General features: G+C 40.4%; 1 protein-coding gene across 12 annotated transcripts in view; it reads left to right on the top strand.

Annotated features, from left to right (window-relative positions):
* Positions 1 to 19171, top strand: part of MTSS1 (MTSS I-BAR domain containing 1) — a 123688-nt gene that overhangs the window by 96682 nt on the left and 7835 nt on the right. For 5 of the 12 annotated variants that reach the window (XM_062503939.1, XM_062503917.1, XM_062503873.1 and 2 more), the window contains exons 7-10: positions 8910 to 9067; positions 10316 to 10423; positions 11358 to 11455; positions 13468 to 13678. In XM_062503939.1, the coding sequence (XP_062359923.1) occupies positions 8910 to 9067; positions 10316 to 10423; positions 11358 to 11455; positions 13468 to 13678 (575 nt within the window). Of the gene's footprint in view, positions 1 to 3672; positions 3685 to 8909; positions 9068 to 10315; positions 10424 to 11357; positions 11456 to 13467; positions 13679 to 19171 lie in introns of all 12 variants that reach the window. The other 7 variants (XM_062503935.1, XM_062503864.1, XM_062503899.1 and 4 more) reach the window with 3 other exon arrangements.

Raw genomic sequence — 19171 nt, 5'->3', positions numbered from 1 at the left:
TCAGAGGTAGCCAGTACTGAGAAAAGGAGGAACTGCGGTATTTTTGAGGAGCTGATAATTATTCTCATGGTCCCTAGGAAGGAGAGATGTGAGGAGGCTTTGGCTCATAAGGCTGTGAGTATGAATGCCCAAAGCTGTTGGCCCCAGCACAAGTAGACAGAGGGTGGGAAGAAGTTCTCCTTGCCTTCTTACAAGTTATCAACAAACTTAAGTTAGAATGAAAAAACAGGAGCCAATGCCTTTTCCCATCTTTGTTGATTTGATCCCTGTCTTGAGGAAATAAAGCTTTGGTCTGACTGCAGTGTCAAATGTGAAAATATTTCTGTATGTACCCATCTTGACAGATCTGTTCAATGTCCTGTGTAGTGAAGCATGTTGCTCTTGCTGCTACTGAGGGATAAAAAAATAAAGAAGGGGGTTATTTTGTAGCATGATAAAGCTGCAGAAGTGATTCTGCTTTAGGACACAAATGAGGTCTGAACTATAGGGGAAATACGCTGGCAGGCGTGTGGCTGACTGCATGAATGTCTTCCTGTGTCTTCAACTCTCCTGTTTCTCTGTTTTACACACTTAATCTTTTTATTCTGTTCTTCCCCAAGCAGGACCTGCCCCTTTGATTTTTCTGTAAAGTTACTGACCTATGGGAACTCTAAAACAACCAATTCATTCCCTTCCTAGCACTTGTAAAAGTAGTTTTGAATTAACTTTATGATCACCTGTGGGCAAGCGGGATGTTTGCTGAGTTCTGGATTTGCTTCAATACTGTGCATGCTACTAAAAATGTCCTTTAAGCTTATTCTGCTATTTCCCATCTGACCTTATGAAAAAGTGTTTTTCTCCTGTTTTGGGCAGCTCCAGGTAGAGGAGCTCAGATATAATGCTCTTGTTTCCATGTTCACGTCATGGCAGTGGTGTCCCCTGGCCTTGATATGCTGGGCTGCAAAGGCTCTCTCTCACAGCTGATGCTGCAGCATGCACAGCAGCTCTCTGCTCCTTGACTGCATCCCAAGAACGTTTAGGAGGGAGGGTCATGGGCCGTGTGGCTTGTCCTGGCAGGAGTGCTATAGGTTGGGCTCTCTGCCTTAGCTCTGAGAGGCTGAATCCAAGGGGGTTTGCCTGTTCCATGGCTTGTGTGTGGTCTGTTCTCATTCCATGTGGCCATGTTGAAAGTTCAGGCTGGCCATTTAAGATCACGTATTAGAAGTTAAGTTTGCAGAGGGAGTATGTTAATTGTAATATGGATGTTTCCAAAGCTTGAAGTGATGGGGAAAACACCAAGCTTTCCAAACAAAACCAAAGGAATTCCAGGGTCCATTCTGGAAGTTTGCTAGGGTATTTTTAGTGAAGTTACACGACTGTGAAATGAAGGTCTTCTAATTCAAAAGACTTCACAGAGAAAATTTTCACTCTATTTGTTGTCTTTAACTATACAAAAAAATAAAATCCACCTGAAGCTAAATTTGTGTAGTCTTAAATAGGATCCTGGTGCACCTCCCTGATCCAAGCAGTCCCTGCAGGTCTCATGGTGATCTTCAAGGTTCTTTGTTTTCCTTACACCCTTGTTCCCATGGGGAACAGGCCCCTAGTGCTTGTTGCCTACACCAGCATTGACACTTAGCTCTTGTCTGAACAGATGAAGTTGTGTAGTGCATGGAATTGCAGACATCTTCGAAATTGCTCTTTGTTTTCAGACAAACATTGGCCATCAGAAGTCAGCCCAGCTAACCTGAGTCTGCAGAATAATTATGCATATACTTAAAATAAATTCTGTGTTTAGGTTTGTGCTGAGTCAGGGCTTCATAAGTGGATCCATAGCTGCTAGAAGCTGTTGATGCTATACTAAATCAGGAGAGAGTGAGCAGCTGTGGCTCTGCATGTAGCCATTTGGGGGGGTTAAAAAAATGTATGAATCTTGAGGAAAAAATTGTCAAGTGATTAAATTAAAATATATCTGAATGTATGCGTAAAATCTGGAGTGCATGTTTGGTCTATTTTCTGTATTTCAGCTTGGCTTTTAATGAATAAATAGGTTTTCCTTCTGCCTCTTAACAATATTGGTAGGTTTCATTTTCAGGTTCTTCATGTGACACTGTTTGAGCTTTGAGGAAAATGTTTAAATCCAAGTGGATATGTAAGAAGTTGCTGGATGTAACATTCCAAATAATATAACACATGTTAATAAGAAAACTGAACTTTATCTGTAAGATATGTAGAAGTTCCTGCAGAGTTTCCTTAACATTCAGTACATTTATTCTTGTGTCCCATCAATGCTGAGTATCCAAACTGACAGTCTCTCCTTTTGAGTATGCAGTAGTTTTGGAAAGTATTCTGTGATTCTAATGAAATTCAGAGAATAGAACAAGATTTTAAATTTACTGTAGAACATGATTATTAATTTGCTGTAGTACTGCCAAAAGTTCCTTTTCCTCCTTCTCCTGGTTAGCAAGGATGAGGTCTTTGTGTTTTAGAGCCTTTTTAACTGTTTTTGTGTTATCCTCTGGTCTGTGTCATATTATTATACTCTTCTCAAGGATGGTTGTGCAAAGCCCGTGACTCTAAACCATAAAACATAAAGCTCTTAAATGAAATTATAACTGAAGAATGTCTCAGTTCTTAAAGCAAGTGCTGACCTCATTCAAGCACTTTGCACTCTGTACTTGGCACTTGCCCCATACTGAGTGGCAGGCTGGGGAGGGAGAATCCCTGGCCAGAGCCTTCCTCCCCTAGGAGGGAGCCTCATTCCTTTAAATTGATCAAGTGTGGTACCATGACTGAAGTGAGAGCCAAAACTCTGTGGAGTCAATAAGATGCAGCTCAGAAGGAGGGAAACTAATAAGCAAATTATCCTTACCTGCTGCAGGGGAGAAATCCTTTATGGATGAGGCCATAGTGCCTGCAGAGCTTTTGGTGTGCTTGTTTGTTGTTTGGTTTTTTTTTTTCCTGCAAGATTATAATGTGAGCTCTCCTTTACAAAAATGCAGTGAAGACCTGTGACTAAATCAGTGACTGAATAAATTTCTTGGATTTATTTCTGTTCCTTGAGTTTTGAAGGCCTCTTGATAGTTCTTTTTTTGACAGCAAGCCAGTTTTATTGCAAAATTTTATTATATAAAGTTTTTTAATTAAAATACAAATATCTTAGTTAATCTTTCTTATGTTCTTCTACATTGCATTAGCAATTAGGTTTTAACTTAATTAACTATCTGTTAATGTAATTGCAGTAGAGAACATCAAAAAGTGCTGTGGTTACTCATGCAGCGCCTGCCTAGAGTGGTGTAGGTTTGAGTTCCCTCTTCCCTATGAGAGGATGAGATTTGTGCCTCTTGACCAGATCTGGTTATCTGTGTTGTGCACTTTCTCTGAAGCACAGGTTTACACATTCTCACCAAGGAGTCTAAACTGGTTTAATTCTTGTAAAGTGAAGCTGTGTGCTAAATAACCAGGGGTTTAATTTGTAACAGCTCATCAGGATGCAAAACTAATGCGTTTGTCTTTAACAGCAACAGAAGAAGTCAAAATAGTCTTGTCCAAACTTCTCACACTCCTGTCTTGGCACTGATGATGATGTCTAAATTCTAGGAATGCTGGAATACCAGTTTGACTTTTTTTTATTTTCCTTTCTGTGTCAATTTTGTGTCCTGCAATTTCTCACCATGCGCACCTGCCTGACAGCTGAGGCTCTGGGTAAGTCTGTGCCATGCTGTGACCCTGGTGGCTGGTTTATTGTAGCCCTTGCTGTGGCCTCTTTATGGTGTCTGGTCTCCACTAACTGCCTAGACTTTAATTTCTAATGCAACTAAAATACTGCCTAATCTTAATGAACAAATCATCTTTTTGTTTTCTTTTGGCATCTAATTGGAACACTGTAAAAGAAGAAAACCAGTATTGTGGATAAACCTCTGGTTTATTTTAGAAGGGGATTAACATGGACAGATAAATCTTGTCACAGCTGGGAGAGAAGTTAAATAGAATAGAAATGTCATCAAGGTGATGTTCAAATAATTGAGCATCTTATTGTTAATATGACTTTTAAAGTCTAGAGCCTAAAGTCCTTAATGTTGGTCTTTGTAACCTGTGATCCAAATTCCCTTTTTTTTCTGAAAATCGCATGCATCTTTCTTAGCCAATAGGTAAAAAAATCACTATATTTGCTTTCATGCTGGGTGTCCAGGGCTGGAATTCAGCATCACAATTGTCTCCTGTTGCCTGATCACATCTCAAATGTGTTTAATTGGGGTGCTGTTTCATCTGTTTTGCAAATTTAAAGTCGCTGCCTTGAGATCCCATTGTGAATGAAGCATGAAGGTGTTTCTGAATCTGAGCAAAGTATTCGTACTTGCACTTGTAAGTGTAGTGATGCAGGTGTTGCCTTTGGGAGAAGCCTGGATTGATTTAATCAGCAAGCTCTCAAATGAGGTGCCTCCACTGGGCTCCTGGAGCAGGGCCTTGTTGAGCCTGCTGCTTGTCCCCAATTTTCGAAACCACACATTGTGGTTTTCCTGGTACATAATCCAATCTAGAAATGTCATGTAGGAACTTAGCTTTTGTGTAAAGGCAAAAGTTTGCACTTTTGAACATAAGCAGCTGACTCAGATCTCCAGTAGCCAAGAGAAAGACTTGGATTTGGTTTCTGAAGGAGTCTGAGGTTAATCCTAGTTATGACGTTTTCCACCTTCCCATAAATGGTGGCAGAATTCTTCTGTTCTCAGCACAGATCCATATTAGTTGTTGGCTTTACTGTGTAGAATTTAAAGGAGGTGTCCCTTCTGGCAGCTGGAGCAGGTGTGCTCTTGGAAACAAGGTGGTTTGGGAATAACTGACTTGGAGCCTGCTTTGGTTTGTACGACTAGAGGTGTACTCAGCATTGCCTCATACTGTGTAAATTATGCCACTCTGTCAAGTGTCCAGTATTGAATATTCAAGTTCTGTGAAGATGCTTAAAAAAGTGGAAGGGAACAGTCTATATGTGAGAACATGGAAAAGAGTAATTTCACCAATATTTGCTGCATTGCACTGTCAATAACAGCATTAACTTTAGCAGTCCGACTTGCACAGAGAGAATTTAAAAATTACTGTTCTACTTTGGTGTTGCTGAGAGTTTTGCTAGTTTAAGTTGTCTTATAAAATATACACATGAAATTGGGTTGAATATTAGATTTGCCTTTTCCTTTTCCCCTAATATTTTTCCTTTAGTAAAGTTCTTTTTGAACAACAGTTTTTAAAGAAATTGCATGAGGCTTTCAGCCAGGATTCACACTGTAAAATGCAAATTCTATTGCATGTGTATCCTTTAAAGCCCTTGCATGTCATGGTAAAGATGTAAGTACCCCTGCTGTGAGGGTAACTTACTGAGATTGTCCTTGCGGTAGCAGCAGATCCATGTTACTGGATCTGCTACTGATGAGAAGCAGTTCAGCTCCCTGCACATGATTATCTGTCACCTACCTGTGTCCAGCCACAGGTCACAGGGCTGTTGGAACATTGTGTTGTTGGAGAATTCAATCCACAATTTCTGATCTTACATTTCTGCTCCTCTCTGCATCACCAGAGCTCCACTTTGAGAAAGGCTGGATTTGAATTCCTCCTCAGTGTTCAGGTTGTTGACTTCTTCTGGGTGCAGCCCACATGCTCTGCAGAACCATCCCTACCTCCCCTCCCATTCATGTCAGGCTGCTTCAGACCAGTGACCTGTGACTATATTGGATGCTTTTGACCATTGCTGTTGCTGATTGCTGTGGTGGGTCACTCAAACCTGCCTGCAGCTGGGGTGGGAGTGTCCTTCCAGGTGCACTTTTATAGCTGCTGCATGATAAGACTGTTCTGGAACTATTTTATGTCACTGTGGTGGTTATGTTGGTTTGGAAGTGTTTTGGAATGCATAACCTAGAGGCCAGAGAATGTGGGCTGGAGGAAATAATCCTTTGCTGATGTTCCTTATGAAAGTGTGCCTTGTGACCACAGCAAAAATGCTGCAGTCAAAAATACTGCCTTGGCCAATTAACCTTCTCCTTGTCGTTCAAGGAGGAAAAGAACTGCACTGCTCTCCAGTGCTCAATATTCCCTTCTAAGATAAGTAGCAGATTCAAATCCCTTGAAACCCAAGGTGTCTGAGGAGCAGAGGTGGTCAGCAGTTGGCCCTCACACCTTTGGTGTTCTGTGGGTGTAGGAGTGCTGCTGTGGGGATGTGCTCTGCTCTGCCTCGCAAAGGAAACTGGTTCAGTTAGGCAGAGATCTCATCCCTCAAATTTCCTGAGATGAGTGCAGCTGGCGATTCAAGGAGTGGGAAGAGCTATGCCTGCTTTCAAAAGACTTGCTAGATTGATGTCCACATTGTGGAGCTTTCAAAGGATTTTGGTAGAGCTTTCCTCCTCCTAAAAGACGAATTATGAGAAGTCACCAGGAAAGAGCTGTATTCATCTGTAAACAACTGACTTCACAGCCTCATCTAAATGATTCACCTAAGCTTGTTTGTTGCTCTGAATTATACCTGAGACAGCTTCTGTGTTTTCACAGACTGCCCAAATGCCCCTGAGCATAAAAACGGGTCTGTGAAAATACTGGTGAGAAGCAGTGTGCCTGTTACTGTAGTGACTTACTGGAAGAAATAAAATGGGAATTTTGTAGAGATACAGATGAAGTTGGAGAGTGGTGCAGTTTTGCACATGCTTTGAACAAACAGTATTCAAGTATCCAGCCCAAACAGTATCCTCTTAACTTTGTTGAATTGAGTGAATTACACAGGTACAAATCAGGTTTATTCTTGCCCCAGGTTTTGGCTGCTCTTGTTTCTCTGGTCCCAGATGTCCTGCTCTGAAGTCCACAGAAAGTACCAAAATTCACTATAATTGAACCCCCTTTGTTAATGGTGTCCAGTCGCTTTGAAAGTGTGTGTGTTCTCACTGCATAAGCAAATGCATTTAACCAGGATTTACTGCATTATGTGCATGATTATGGTGGAGCAATTGAATGTTTATAGCAGTTCTCCAGAGCTGAACTAATGAGTGTTTAATTTAGTTTGCAGCTAATATATTTTACCTTTGGTACATCCCTGGTAGTGAGCCAGTATCTAGGCTTGAACAACAGGTAGTTTATTTACCCATTGCAATTCCAGGCAGTACTCAAAAAGGGCCTGAGCAATGATGCAAGTTTCTGTTTCCTGAAGAATTTGAAAGAACGACTCCAGAGAAGTATGAAGGGTTTAATCACTGCATCTGATAGCAGAGTATGGGGAGGGCCTGAAATGTACAGAATGGTCTTGAAGCAGGAAGGCCCAGTTTGTCTCCTGAGAGTGACAGAAAAAAAAGGCACAGGACCTTCAGGGAGGTACCCAAAGCTCTGCTACAACTTGGTTCTGGTAGATGCTAATTTTGATAGAGGAAGCAGAGGACCTGCAGACTTTGTTCTTCAAGTTTATTTACTTCCAAAACAGTTTTGTGACCATATTGGTGCAGCCAGACTGATCTTCAGGATCAGACACTGCTGGATGTTTGGTACCAGGTGGCCTTGGTGGTGGCAGTGTCCACGTTGCACTGCATGTGATTCTTCCAGGATCCATTGCAGAGCTCTGCATGTGGGTGTTCAGTGCATTTTATCTGGACTATGTCTAACTCTGTACAGAGGAGATTTGGATATATCCAGCCTGTAATTCTGCTAAGCCAGTGTGATTCTCTTTGCTTCCATCGCTGCTTTCTTTTCCTGCAGCTCTGGGTGTGTATCAGTGCAGGAAGTCTGATGACTTTGCCTTGCTCTGGAGTATTAAGGAAGTACACATGATAGTAAGGCAAAGGTTTTTTCTTTGTAAGCCTGACACTGAGTCATCTGCATTGTGTACTACACACATAAAGAGACTTTTTTCCTCTTGTTCGTAGCTTTAAATCCTCTATGCAGAAAAGTTATCATCCAAAAAATTGATTTTGGGTAGCTGCTTGTAACTCACCCACCATTTTTTCAGTGTTATTTTTTCTGGTAATTAAATTGCATATGGTGGCAATTCTGGGAGATTTGGCAGAAATCTATACAACTGAGGTCCTTTAAAATATTTAGGGCTGTAAGCTGCATGGAAACATCTTGCAACTGCAACATTATTGGTTATAGTATATCCAAGCAGCAGCTCTTAATTCCTGGAGGAATATTTTTTGGCATGATGCAGCATAAGCAGTCAGTGCAGAATAAGGTACTTAGCTGTCACAGAAAGTTTTGGTACTATGAGTTGACTGTAATTAACATAGTGAAGCTTTTTAATTGCAAAGTATTGGAATTTTATTATATCCATTGGCATATATTGGACATATACATATACATATACATGTCCAGTATGTATATATAACCTATGTTGAGAGGTTTGATTTAATTTGAACTCTTGAATGAAGAAAAGGATTTCAGCAGTTGGTTTGTGCAGAGTACTTGAACCCAGTGGTCCAATGATCAGTAACATGCCCATAGTAGCATTTTGTATAGGAGATTGATTCATTCATTTAGTAGCTCCACAAAATTCTCACAAGGACCTTATTAAGCACAAATGCAAGAAGGAGGAGGAGTACACCTGGGCTAGTGATTTATACTCTCCCAGTTAGTAAGATATTGGTTTTCAGCAAGGATGATGTGAAGAGTTCCTACAGCTAATGCTCTGATAAAGTCCTCATTTAAAATGCATCTTTGGTTTGTTGAAACCTTTTGAATCGAGCTGGATTTCTATTCTATGCAAAAGGAGAAAAAATAAATGCTTTGAAATGCTTGATTTAATTGGGGGTGGGGAAACATCCTTACTAATTTGAATTAAGGGAAAATGCTGGTTGAGACTCGAATTGCAGAAGCACAATCCAGCATCAGTGCTGGCTGAAAATAATGTCATTTTCTCTGGAGAGGCACAATTTTGACAATATGTGCTTTTGATTGTTTCCTGCATGCAGGACGGGGTGACATTCAGCCCCAGCTGGATAGTGCTTTACAAGATGTCAATGATAAGTACCTGCTGCTTGAAGAAACTGAGAAGCAAGCTGTCAGAAAGGCTCTGATTGAGGAGCGTGGTCGATTCTGTGCTTTCATCTCGATGCTGCGCCCTGTGATCGTAAGAGCTCCTCGTTTTCAGTCAGTACAATTCACAGATTAGATAAGTGGCCAGAAGCCTCTGAAGAGAGTATCTCGTTATGTCTTAGGAATTAATTTCTAGAGCCAAAATCCAGCCTGTATCTCTGTCTAGCAAGTGGTGAGAGTTAGGACCTTTCTTGTAGGCTTTTTGGAGTAATATAACAATGGAAAACACTGAATACCTTCAGGGTGACTGATGGGTAAACAATGAGCACAAAGACTGAAGTCAGTTTGTGTTCTTTATGCATTCCAGCATGAATTGCAAATGCAGTTTTTTCCACTGCTTTCCTTCTTAACATCACATTTTAATATAAATCCTCCTTACTCCTACTCCAGTGCCAGGACTGATAAATGTTTCAAGACTTCCCCTGTGTATATAATGACATTATCTGACAAATTGCAGGCTGCTTCCATGAAGTTTTCTGAAAGCTCCTTTCCTTCTACATGACAGTTTTTCAGTTCTTTGGAAAGGTTTGAGTAAATTTTCGTCATCTCAGGTAGTCTGAAGCCTGACAAGGAATTGTTCATGGCTTCGTGCAAGCGAGGTGCATTTCTGAAGGGCCACCAACATACTGGGAAGATGTTCCTAGTGCTTGCTTACAAAGAGCATCAGTCTCAACAGAAAACCATAGTTAGAGAATTAGGAAAGTCATGGCTGAGGAGGAGGAGGAGGTAAATTGCAGACTCAGAGGACCTGGAAGAAAGGGTAGCTAAGGAATTACTGTGGTAGTATAGAGTTCAGGAATCATCATCTGAGTTAGCTGTCAATGTAATTTGAGCCAGAATCAATCACATATGTATTAATGCTCAGTACCTGTATAATGCCTTTAACTTAACTATTAAAAACTATGAATTCAACCCCTGTTTAAACTCAGGCTTAAAATTGTTAGGGCACATTAGTGAGTGTACATAGAACAGTTAGGTATTTGTCAAGTGCAGCAAAACTGACACTCTTTCTGAAGATGTCATGAAAAGAAGGCTGAGACTTATTTATCCTGTAGATGAGAGAAAAGATTTCTGGGCCTTAGAATTTATAGCAGTCTTAGAGTAGTTACAAGACTCCAAATAAATAGTTTTGACCTTTCATAATTACTTAATTTGGAAAGAAAAGGCAGCTCCACTGGGCATCCCCACAGTCATCAGCAAAATGATAAAGGTCATATATTGTGTTACAGGTCTGATTTTTAAAACCAAGGTTGTAGTTAGCCTGGCTCATTTGTTTTTTCAGGAAGAAGAAATATCAATGCTAGGAGAAATAACCCATTTGCAAACCATATCAGATGACCTGAAAAGTCTCACCATGGATCCACACAAATTGCCATCCTCGAGTGAACAGGTTAGCTCTTGTTATCTGGAAAACATTTTATTTGTGGCTTGCACCACTTTTGTGTTGTGAGGAATATTGACAACTAGTGTTTAGTGGCTTAATGTGGTATTTTGTAGAAGCTTTATGGCAGCAAGGTCATTTTTAACATGAGCAGTTTTTTAAAAAACCCTGTTTTGTTGTGAAAATTTGTTTTCAGGGGCTGAGTAATATTTATTACTAAAATATGTGGTGGTACCAGAGTGAACTGGTAGCAGTAACACTTTGAAGGGTATGAAGATGCCTGATTTCTGCAGAGAGTGAGAAATGGGTGTCATCTCCTTGCCCTATGTTTGAGCATCCCTGCCTTTTTGTAGTCACAAAATTGCTGGAGTTGCATAGCTTGATGGATTCTAACATTTGAGCATTTTTCAGTGCTGTCCTTAAAATGCATAGGAAAATGTGTGTCATTAAATGAATCCAACTAAGACGATTTTCTGCAACCCTATTATGTGAACTCAGTTTTTTTGTCATATTTCATAATCACCTTATCATTGACCTAGAAGTGTAAAGCTCTGTTGTGGATGAATACTGAATCTTCAGTTAATTGTTTAAAATGTTACAGGATTTCAGCTCAAAGGCTGTAATAATTTTGTCAGTCAGAACAAAAGAAACAAAAACTGGAAAAACATCCTTAATACAAAAAAATAAATCTTCAATTTACTTTTTAAGTTTTTTTTCCCATTCAAATCTGAACTTTCTTTCTTTGCTGGGCAGCCTTAGTGTTGAAGTATGCTAGTACTGTGAAAGCCAAGGATGAAACCAGCTCTCCTATGTGATACAGCGTAATTTTGGAAGAGAACTGAGACTCAATTGGCACTGAAAGTTTGTAGTAGGGTTGAATGTTTTCTATTAATAGGGGGGAAAAATTTCCACATCCTTGATGCTATTGATTATCTTTTATCAGGTAATTTTAGATTTGAAGGGTTCTGATTACAGCTGGTCTTACCAGACTCCTCCATCCTCTCCCAGTACTACCATGTCCAGAAAATCTAGTGTTTGCAGGTAAGTCAGTTGGTAATACTTACTTGTAACCTGTTTGGGGGCAAAGGGAGGCAAGTTCAGACTGCGAAATGGATATGTATACATTCTTAAATCTTAGATAACAAGTCTTACTGAAGCAGTCCCTCATGGTCTTTACTCATTTAAGTGTGTGCTGGGTATATTAAAAAGGATGGGCATGACTGAACAACTTTTGAACTCGACACAATTTGAAGATGCTTTTGATTCAGCTCTCTTGAATCCATTTTGGATCAAAGAGCAGACTGTACTGATCTAAACACTGAGATTGTCCATTCATAATATCCTTTTCTGTTTTTCATGTGGTGACTTTTTAGATTATTCTAAGTAGCTGTTACTAATCAGTAAGTTAAACTGTTTGAAAAGGGAGAAAACATCGTTGACAATTGCCCTATCAGTCTGGTAGATGGAAATGCTTTTTTGATACAAGTTTTTTGACTGTTTAATGCTGTCTAATGCTGTCCTGAAATATGTTGAAACACTGGATTCTGTCTATGCTTTCTCTGTAAAAACTGTTTTCTCTCATGAAACAGTTTATTAGTATGTTACCCCATATCCTGGTGTCTACATTTACTCTTTCCTTTTACTGAAAAGGAAGATACCCTGTTGTGTATTCTGCTCAACACCTCTCTAGCTGCTCTCAAATGATTGCCTTTCAGTTTGCTTTATGAACTATGTACTACAGGTTCCCTGTGTATGAATAAAGCTGCCTACAGCATGCCAGAGCAAGTGAACACGACTTCTATGTACCTACTTGTCTCTGCATGCAGATATATATAAAAAACAGTCAGTACTTTTATATATATATATATTTATATATATATATATATATTTGTGAAAACATGCATATTTAGAGCAATGAGCACAGGCTTAAAGGTGCAATATCCTGAAGCTATTAAAGAAAATGGCAAAAAGAAGAAAAAATTCATTTTCTCTTCCTAATCAATTTCATCTTCTTGTATGGTAAAACCTGTATGTCACAGACTGATATGTGTAGGTGAAACAAAGCAGAGCTCCTCTTCCTCTGCTCCATGCTGACTCACACATGTTCTCTGTCCATGGCATTGGTGTACAGGAGGTGCAGGCCTTACCTGTGTGTCCTTTAGGGCCATCCCTTAGGCCAGGCTCCTGTCAGTGGAGCAGGAAGCTGCCATCAGATCGGTGCATCCTGCTAGTCCTGCTCAGCCACCCCAGCAGGAAATTCTGAAAGCTCCCATGTTGTAGCTGGCCTCTCTCTACTGTCATGCATGGATTCTGAGGATTAAAAATCAATCTCTTTCTTTGAAAAATCACTTCAGTTTATTTTCATGGATAATAATTTGGGAGGTTAATTTTCTGTTTGTCCTTGTTACTAACTAAAGCTCTATACCCAGTGGCTTGGCTTCACTCCATGTGCTGTCATGTGTTTTTATCTGGTAGGAAGCCTTCAAGTGAGCAAAACGTGTCCCAGGTACTCTGAATTGTGGGGGTTTGGTGATGCTTTCAGAAGTCTCACACACTGCCCTGCTGGCTGTCTGCAGCAGCATGCCTAGAGGCAGACTTCTAGATGAGCTCCAATGTCTTTGGTCCCCCTATTAGAAATCCCTTTGAAAATCTGGGCCAAGTGTAAGTCAGAAGTAGGAGAGAACCATCAGCAGACACTTTCTGAGCAAGTGCTGTTCAAATCCCAGGGAGGGCATGTAGCAATTCCTTCATTCCTAGCTTGAGTTTGAAGTCTGAGTGGTTTAGGTTTGAATGACACTCAAGATAAAATGCCATTTTCACTCTGGTTGCCAGGGATACTGCAGCTGCTTATGGTTCTTTACTGATATATATGTGCATATATATATATATATATACATATATTTAATTTGTCAGCATTTTTCTTTTCTGGTTTATGCTGCCTGTTGCTAGAGACATGTGGAATGTTAATTGTACTGTATATGGGTCTCTCCCCACCCTGCCCTTGTGTCTTTTCCTCTCCCCTTTCCTTTCTCTGTTCCTTTTGTCTCTCACAGCAGTCTGAACAGCGTTAACAGTAGTGATTCCCGGTCCAGTGGCTCGCACTCGCACTCACCTAGTTCACACTATCGCTATCGCAGCTCCAATCTGCCTCAGCAGGCACCCATGAGGCTGTCCAGTGTGTCCTCCCATGATTCTGGATTCATGTCCCAGGATGCATTCCAGTCCAAATCGCCATCCCCTATGCCACCAGAAGCACCTAACCAGGTACGTGCAAGCATGAGAACAAAAACCTGAGTGTGAGCTGGACTCTGTAACTTGGCTCACTTTTCAGAAAAAGGATCTGATGTGGTTTTTGGGTACCTTGGAGTCAGTTTATAAACACTGAGGGTAAGGCTTGTCTCAGTGCATTTCATTTATCCAAAAGTTGGGCCTCTAGCTGTAGTGATTAATGCTGCTTTTGCATAAAAGGGATGAGTCACTTTTGGGTGATAGTTTTCCCTCTGGTCCTGGAGGGAGCCTAGATGCCTAACTTTGAGATAAATACAGACAACAAAGAGCAAGAAGTTCCACCTTACAGGAGGGAATAATACTCACTTTACACTGAGGTTACTAGTTAATATCCTGCACACGTTGCAAGTGGTTAATATCTGGTGGCTCTTTGCTGTTTAATGGGCAAATATTGATGCTGGAACATCCTTTTGACAGCCATAGTACTAACACCAGTGGCTTTGGCATTAGAGAGACTTATCCTATTCCTCCTTTGCAAAGGGTCTGGGATACTCTAAATGCTACCAGCATTATCATATGGAATTGTTTTTGTTATTTTTTATGACACCCATTTCTGTGGATAAATCTGAATTTTGGACTCTCAGCTGACCACCTTGCAGAAATAAGGTTTCTGCATGAAAATGGGAGGTATTAATAATTCTTTATGGAACTCATAAGAAATGAGTATTTGTGTAGTCATATATAATAACATTCTGAAGCCAGTCAGACAAAGAGGACTTCACTACAAATACAAGCAAGATTTCCCTGGGCATTTTTGGATCTGCAGAAGGAAGCTGCTACTCTATTTGTTCATGGCATCATTCCTCTAAAATCTCACTAGCCATCTGCAGGCAGAGGTTTGCAGTGCTCCACGGCCTGTTACCTTTCAGCACCTGAATTCTCTTTGCTGCCTTTTTTTTTTTTTTTAAGAAATCACACAGCAACAGTAATACTTTTAAACAAGGCTAAATTGCCTTCTCACACTACAAATCCCATTGAAAATCTTAGCTACAAACTGAAAAGGACCTTATATCCTGTTGTTGAGTATTATTTACTTTAATACACCCTGAGGTCACTAGAGAAAATTGTCCTTTACTTCAAAAATGTAGTTGCACTCCTTTCTACGTGTTGGGGATTAGGTAGTTTTGTAGAATTTGTGTTAATCCTCATAGTCAGCAGCTGTTAGTGTCTATCAAGTGTCACCTGCCCATGTAAACTACCCTAGACCACCTTTGACAGCAAACAGGCCCTTGCCTTTTGGAGAGCATTTAGCAAGCAGTATCCTCAGAGAAATTTTTGAAATGTCATCCAAAACAACACTGGTTCATTTAGGCTTGGAACGCATTCTCAAGGGAAGGTCAATGGTTTTAAAATATATTTCCTTCTTTCATTTAATAGAAATGCTTTCTTTTCAAATTATACCTCTTCTGTCCCCAGTCTGGACACATCAGCTTTTATCTGTAGATGACATCCTGAAGAACTTTGTGCAAACTAATAAAATGAATGTTTTGTTTAGATTGACTATGGCTAACCTAAGTGAAATGCAAAAAAGTAAATGAGCAATAATAAAGTAAACTGGGATAGTAACAAGGTAAGGAAGTTGACTTTTAAGATACATACATCAGTTACACATGCTGGCATCATCTTTGGTTTTCCTAGTATCCACTGCACCTGCATAAAAGGGCAGTAATCCACATGATGATGCTATGTTTGCAGACAAGGATGTAACTTTGCAATTGCTCTTAGCATGAAAAAAAAAAAAAACACCTCTCTTTGCAAATTCCCCTGTTAAGCAGAGGAGAGAACTTAGGCTGGTATCAGGTGGCAGAACATCCTGAAAGTCGATGGGAGTCACACTGATTTACACCAGCTAAGTTCATATGCTTTCAGTTCATTTTAGAAACTGTCCATAAGGTTGCAAACCAATCCAAGCATCACTTGTGCTTTTCATGAGCTGTAGAATGCTGCAGCAGTGTGACAAGTGTAGTGTGTTGGTATAACAACTAGGTATGTGCTCTGTATGTCCCTGGTTCTGTTTACCTTTACGCAGAGGAAAAGGTAACAGATCATTGCCTGGCTGCTTCATCTTTGCTTAAGTGTCTTGCTTTCTGTGTTCAGCACTCAGTAAATTGTGTGTGTTGTGCTGACAGATGACTGTGACTGTGAGCTGAGCAGAAGCTGTTCAGTGGGCAGTGTTACCCTGTGTTGTGTGTTTCTAACCAACTGACAGATCTCCCTGTGGGGCTGTGCTTGGAGCATTGGTGCTGGGTGGGAGGAGGCTGCTGCTCTGTCTCAAACACTGATGACTTGTTTCTAGTGGTGACACTGCGAAGGCAGAAAAGCAAGCTCTGGAACCAACAAAGGAAATTAAAATCTGTGTATCTTGTGCAAGTGGATGTTTTGATGATGTTTGCTAGCTACATGCTGTGGCATATGTTTGATCAGCAAAGCCCTTTTTCTTTTAATAATGAGTTTTAGAAAGAAAAGCAGAAGGGAGCCGTGTAAAAATCCTGTATTGCAGGAATGTGAATATATGAGTCATGTGAAGCTATTATGTATAGAAGCTTGCCTGTATTTTAGACAAGCAAGTGTCACTGAAAACTAAATGGAATTTCCTCAAAATCACAGGTGGAGGGTGGGGAGTTGGTGGGAATCTCAAAGAGTAACTGGAGATTGAAACAAGATGGAGACTGCCAGAGGAGAGATGTTTGACAAAATTAAGATTTTCATTTCCAGCCTGTAGTTGTTAGTAAGAGTAGTAAGTCTTTAGCATTATCACACATTACATAGAAGATAGGAAAAGAAGCAATTATAAAACAGACTGCTCTTTCACTGGTGTGTGAGGATCACCTTTCTGCAGCATTGCTGGGAGTAAAAGTGTTAGCCTGTAGCAGGTGGCTGCACATGTGGGAAGGTCACTGTAAAAGGCTTTTATCAGAATTAAAAGGGTGTAGCTGAACAGCTGGAAAAGCATCACAGGTCACTCTCTGGAGTGGAACAGTTTCTTTAAATGCCAGGTGTAAGGTCAGGCATGGGCAGCATTGCCTGTGACACACACTGACCTCACACAGTGCCCTTCTGACAGACCTGCTGGAAGCACACAGTGGCTCTTGGATGGACATTGGATGTGGCTGGTGCTGCTAAACCCACACATTGCCCTGTGTGATAGACAGACTGAGGCCTGGGATTATCTGTGATCACATGATGTGATAGTAGTACAGTGATGTTTGATTCAGGGGATGATAATAGTAGGATCCACTGGATTTAAAGTGAACATGTGGGGGGAAGCACTTACACAGCTGGATTTTACAGGCTGTTTGTGACTTCATGAAGATGAAAGCAAAGGGAGAGAAAAAAGCAGATGAAGATAAAAATGTTGATGCGCTGTCAGACAGCAGAGAAAAGTCTCTATTGTTAGAATGCTCTGGAAAGCACTTTCCCTAAACAGTGAAGTAGAGGGGAAACTGAATGTGAAGTTGCTTCTGCATGTACAGGTTATAAGCTCAAAAGAGTCTGCTTTTGAGTAGATTCCATTGCTTGAAATAGCTGCAAGTTAGAATAGGGGAAATACATTGTTACAGCTTTTCATTTAAATTAAGAAATGCTTCCAAATCAGACCTTAAAAAAAAACCCAAAACAGAACAAAAAAGCCACCAAAAGCAAACAAACAAAACAAAAACCAAAAATCAAGTCCAAACTGAAACACATCTATAAGTTATCACTGGATATTTGCTTCTCCTAAAATTCCTTTTCTAAGTTACTTCATAAAAGTTTGTCCCTGACTAGACAGAAGGGTCATTAGAGGCAAATTCCTCGAAATTAGATGAATTGAGGAGGTGACCTTGAATCGGTATCCAGAGCTTTTCTGAAAGTAGCTGAGACCATCATCCACTGACTCTAGAGGGACATTGAACCATGCTCATTGTTAGGATTTGATCTCCTGGGAAACCCTTGTCCAGGAAGCTCTGTCTCATGTTTGAGAGAGAGACAGGATTAAGAAAGCAATGCTATGTTTGAATAGAAAACATAGAAAACAAAGGATGCAAGTAATCCAAGATAACCGTGGTCCTTTTGTAGGTTAGTAGGACAGCCAATGTAGTTGTACAGTCCAGTAGCTGAAAAAAACTTATTTTTTTTATATCCCCGCTGGAACTCATACATACCACATCAAGCAGCAGGACACTATCCAAGAACAAGCCATGGCTCATCTGAGAGACCATAGACCAAGCTACACTTGTACAAATGTACATTTGGGGCACTCCTTGTCACTTCAGATCATAGTTTTAGCTTTATACTGTTAATTTAAAGCTTTTACTCAGAAGAGATGGTTTTAGAACAGAGCAGAACTGCCACTATCACAGTTGTGGGAATAAAACAGCTAAAATGGAAGAACTGATTTTTAAAATGATTCAAACAAAACAGTAATTTTAAAAAAGTAATATACTAAAACAAGGTGAAAAAAAATTCTCACACCATGGGGTGGGGAGTAGAAATTGCTCTGCCCTGTGTGTGTGCTCCCAGGAGAGGGTGTGCCAAGGCTTGTGCATCAACAAGCACTGCAGAGTCTGGAGACTCTTTGCCCAAGCAGTAGCTGTGCAGGTTCTGTTTACAGTCCTTTGTGTACTTTATGCTAAGAAGGGAATTCTGTGCTTCCCACACCTGGATGCAGTCATTCAGGACTACCTCTCCAGTCTTATCCAAGCATCCTTTGATCTTCTGCCAGTCATATTTTCCTTATGCTTTTCTTTCAGGAGTTCAGTATTCTTCTGCCTCTCTCTCCATTGTTGGAATCCTTTTTGTTAGCATGACCAGAGATTCTCTTTCCCTGTGCCTTGAAATTTCTGAAGATGAGGAGATCCTGTTTCTGTACAACCACCTCTTGCATTTCTGTCAGCTTCCAGGATGTTTTCCCTATGGCATCTTGGTTCAGCCTCTGTCTAGCTTTTCTTGCTGAAAACAGACACAGTGAATTAGTGTGAGAGTCTTTTTTGTCATCTTTTTGTTCACTTTGGAGGAGTCATTTTATTGCAAAAATAAGTTCACCAATTCTAGTCGTTTTCCCCTGTACTTCAAATCTTCAGAATCTGCATTTTTTATCTTTTTTTAATGCATCTTTGTTGGGAGTAAACATCATCTGTGAGCTCTCTCTACCATTACTTGACATAACCTGTGAAATTTCTGTCTTGTAGGCACAAATAATGTATTAGATGTAAATTCCAAGTTCTTACTTGTCACCCTTGGGGCATCTGCAGAAAACAAGGTAGCATGGGAGATACATACTTGGAATTCAGTCCCTTCACTGTCTCTCCTGCCATGTGCAGAGTGTGCAGATCCATGAGGGTCATTTAGGCCATAAGTAGGAGGTTGCAGAAAGTATTTTCTGTAATTTCATTTTTCTGTCTTGTTTTTTTCCTGCCTAAACCATAACAGTACTATGAGTATTCTCATGAGGCTTCATTTTCTGAGGTCCCTGGAATATGAGGCAGAGCT

This window comes from Cinclus cinclus, chromosome 1, assembly GCF_963662255.1.
Source record: "Cinclus cinclus chromosome 1, bCinCin1.1, whole genome shotgun sequence".
NCBI classification, from domain to species: Eukaryota; Metazoa; Chordata; class Aves; order Passeriformes; family Cinclidae; genus Cinclus; species Cinclus cinclus.
This window is presented reverse-complemented; position numbering and strand designations above follow the sequence as displayed.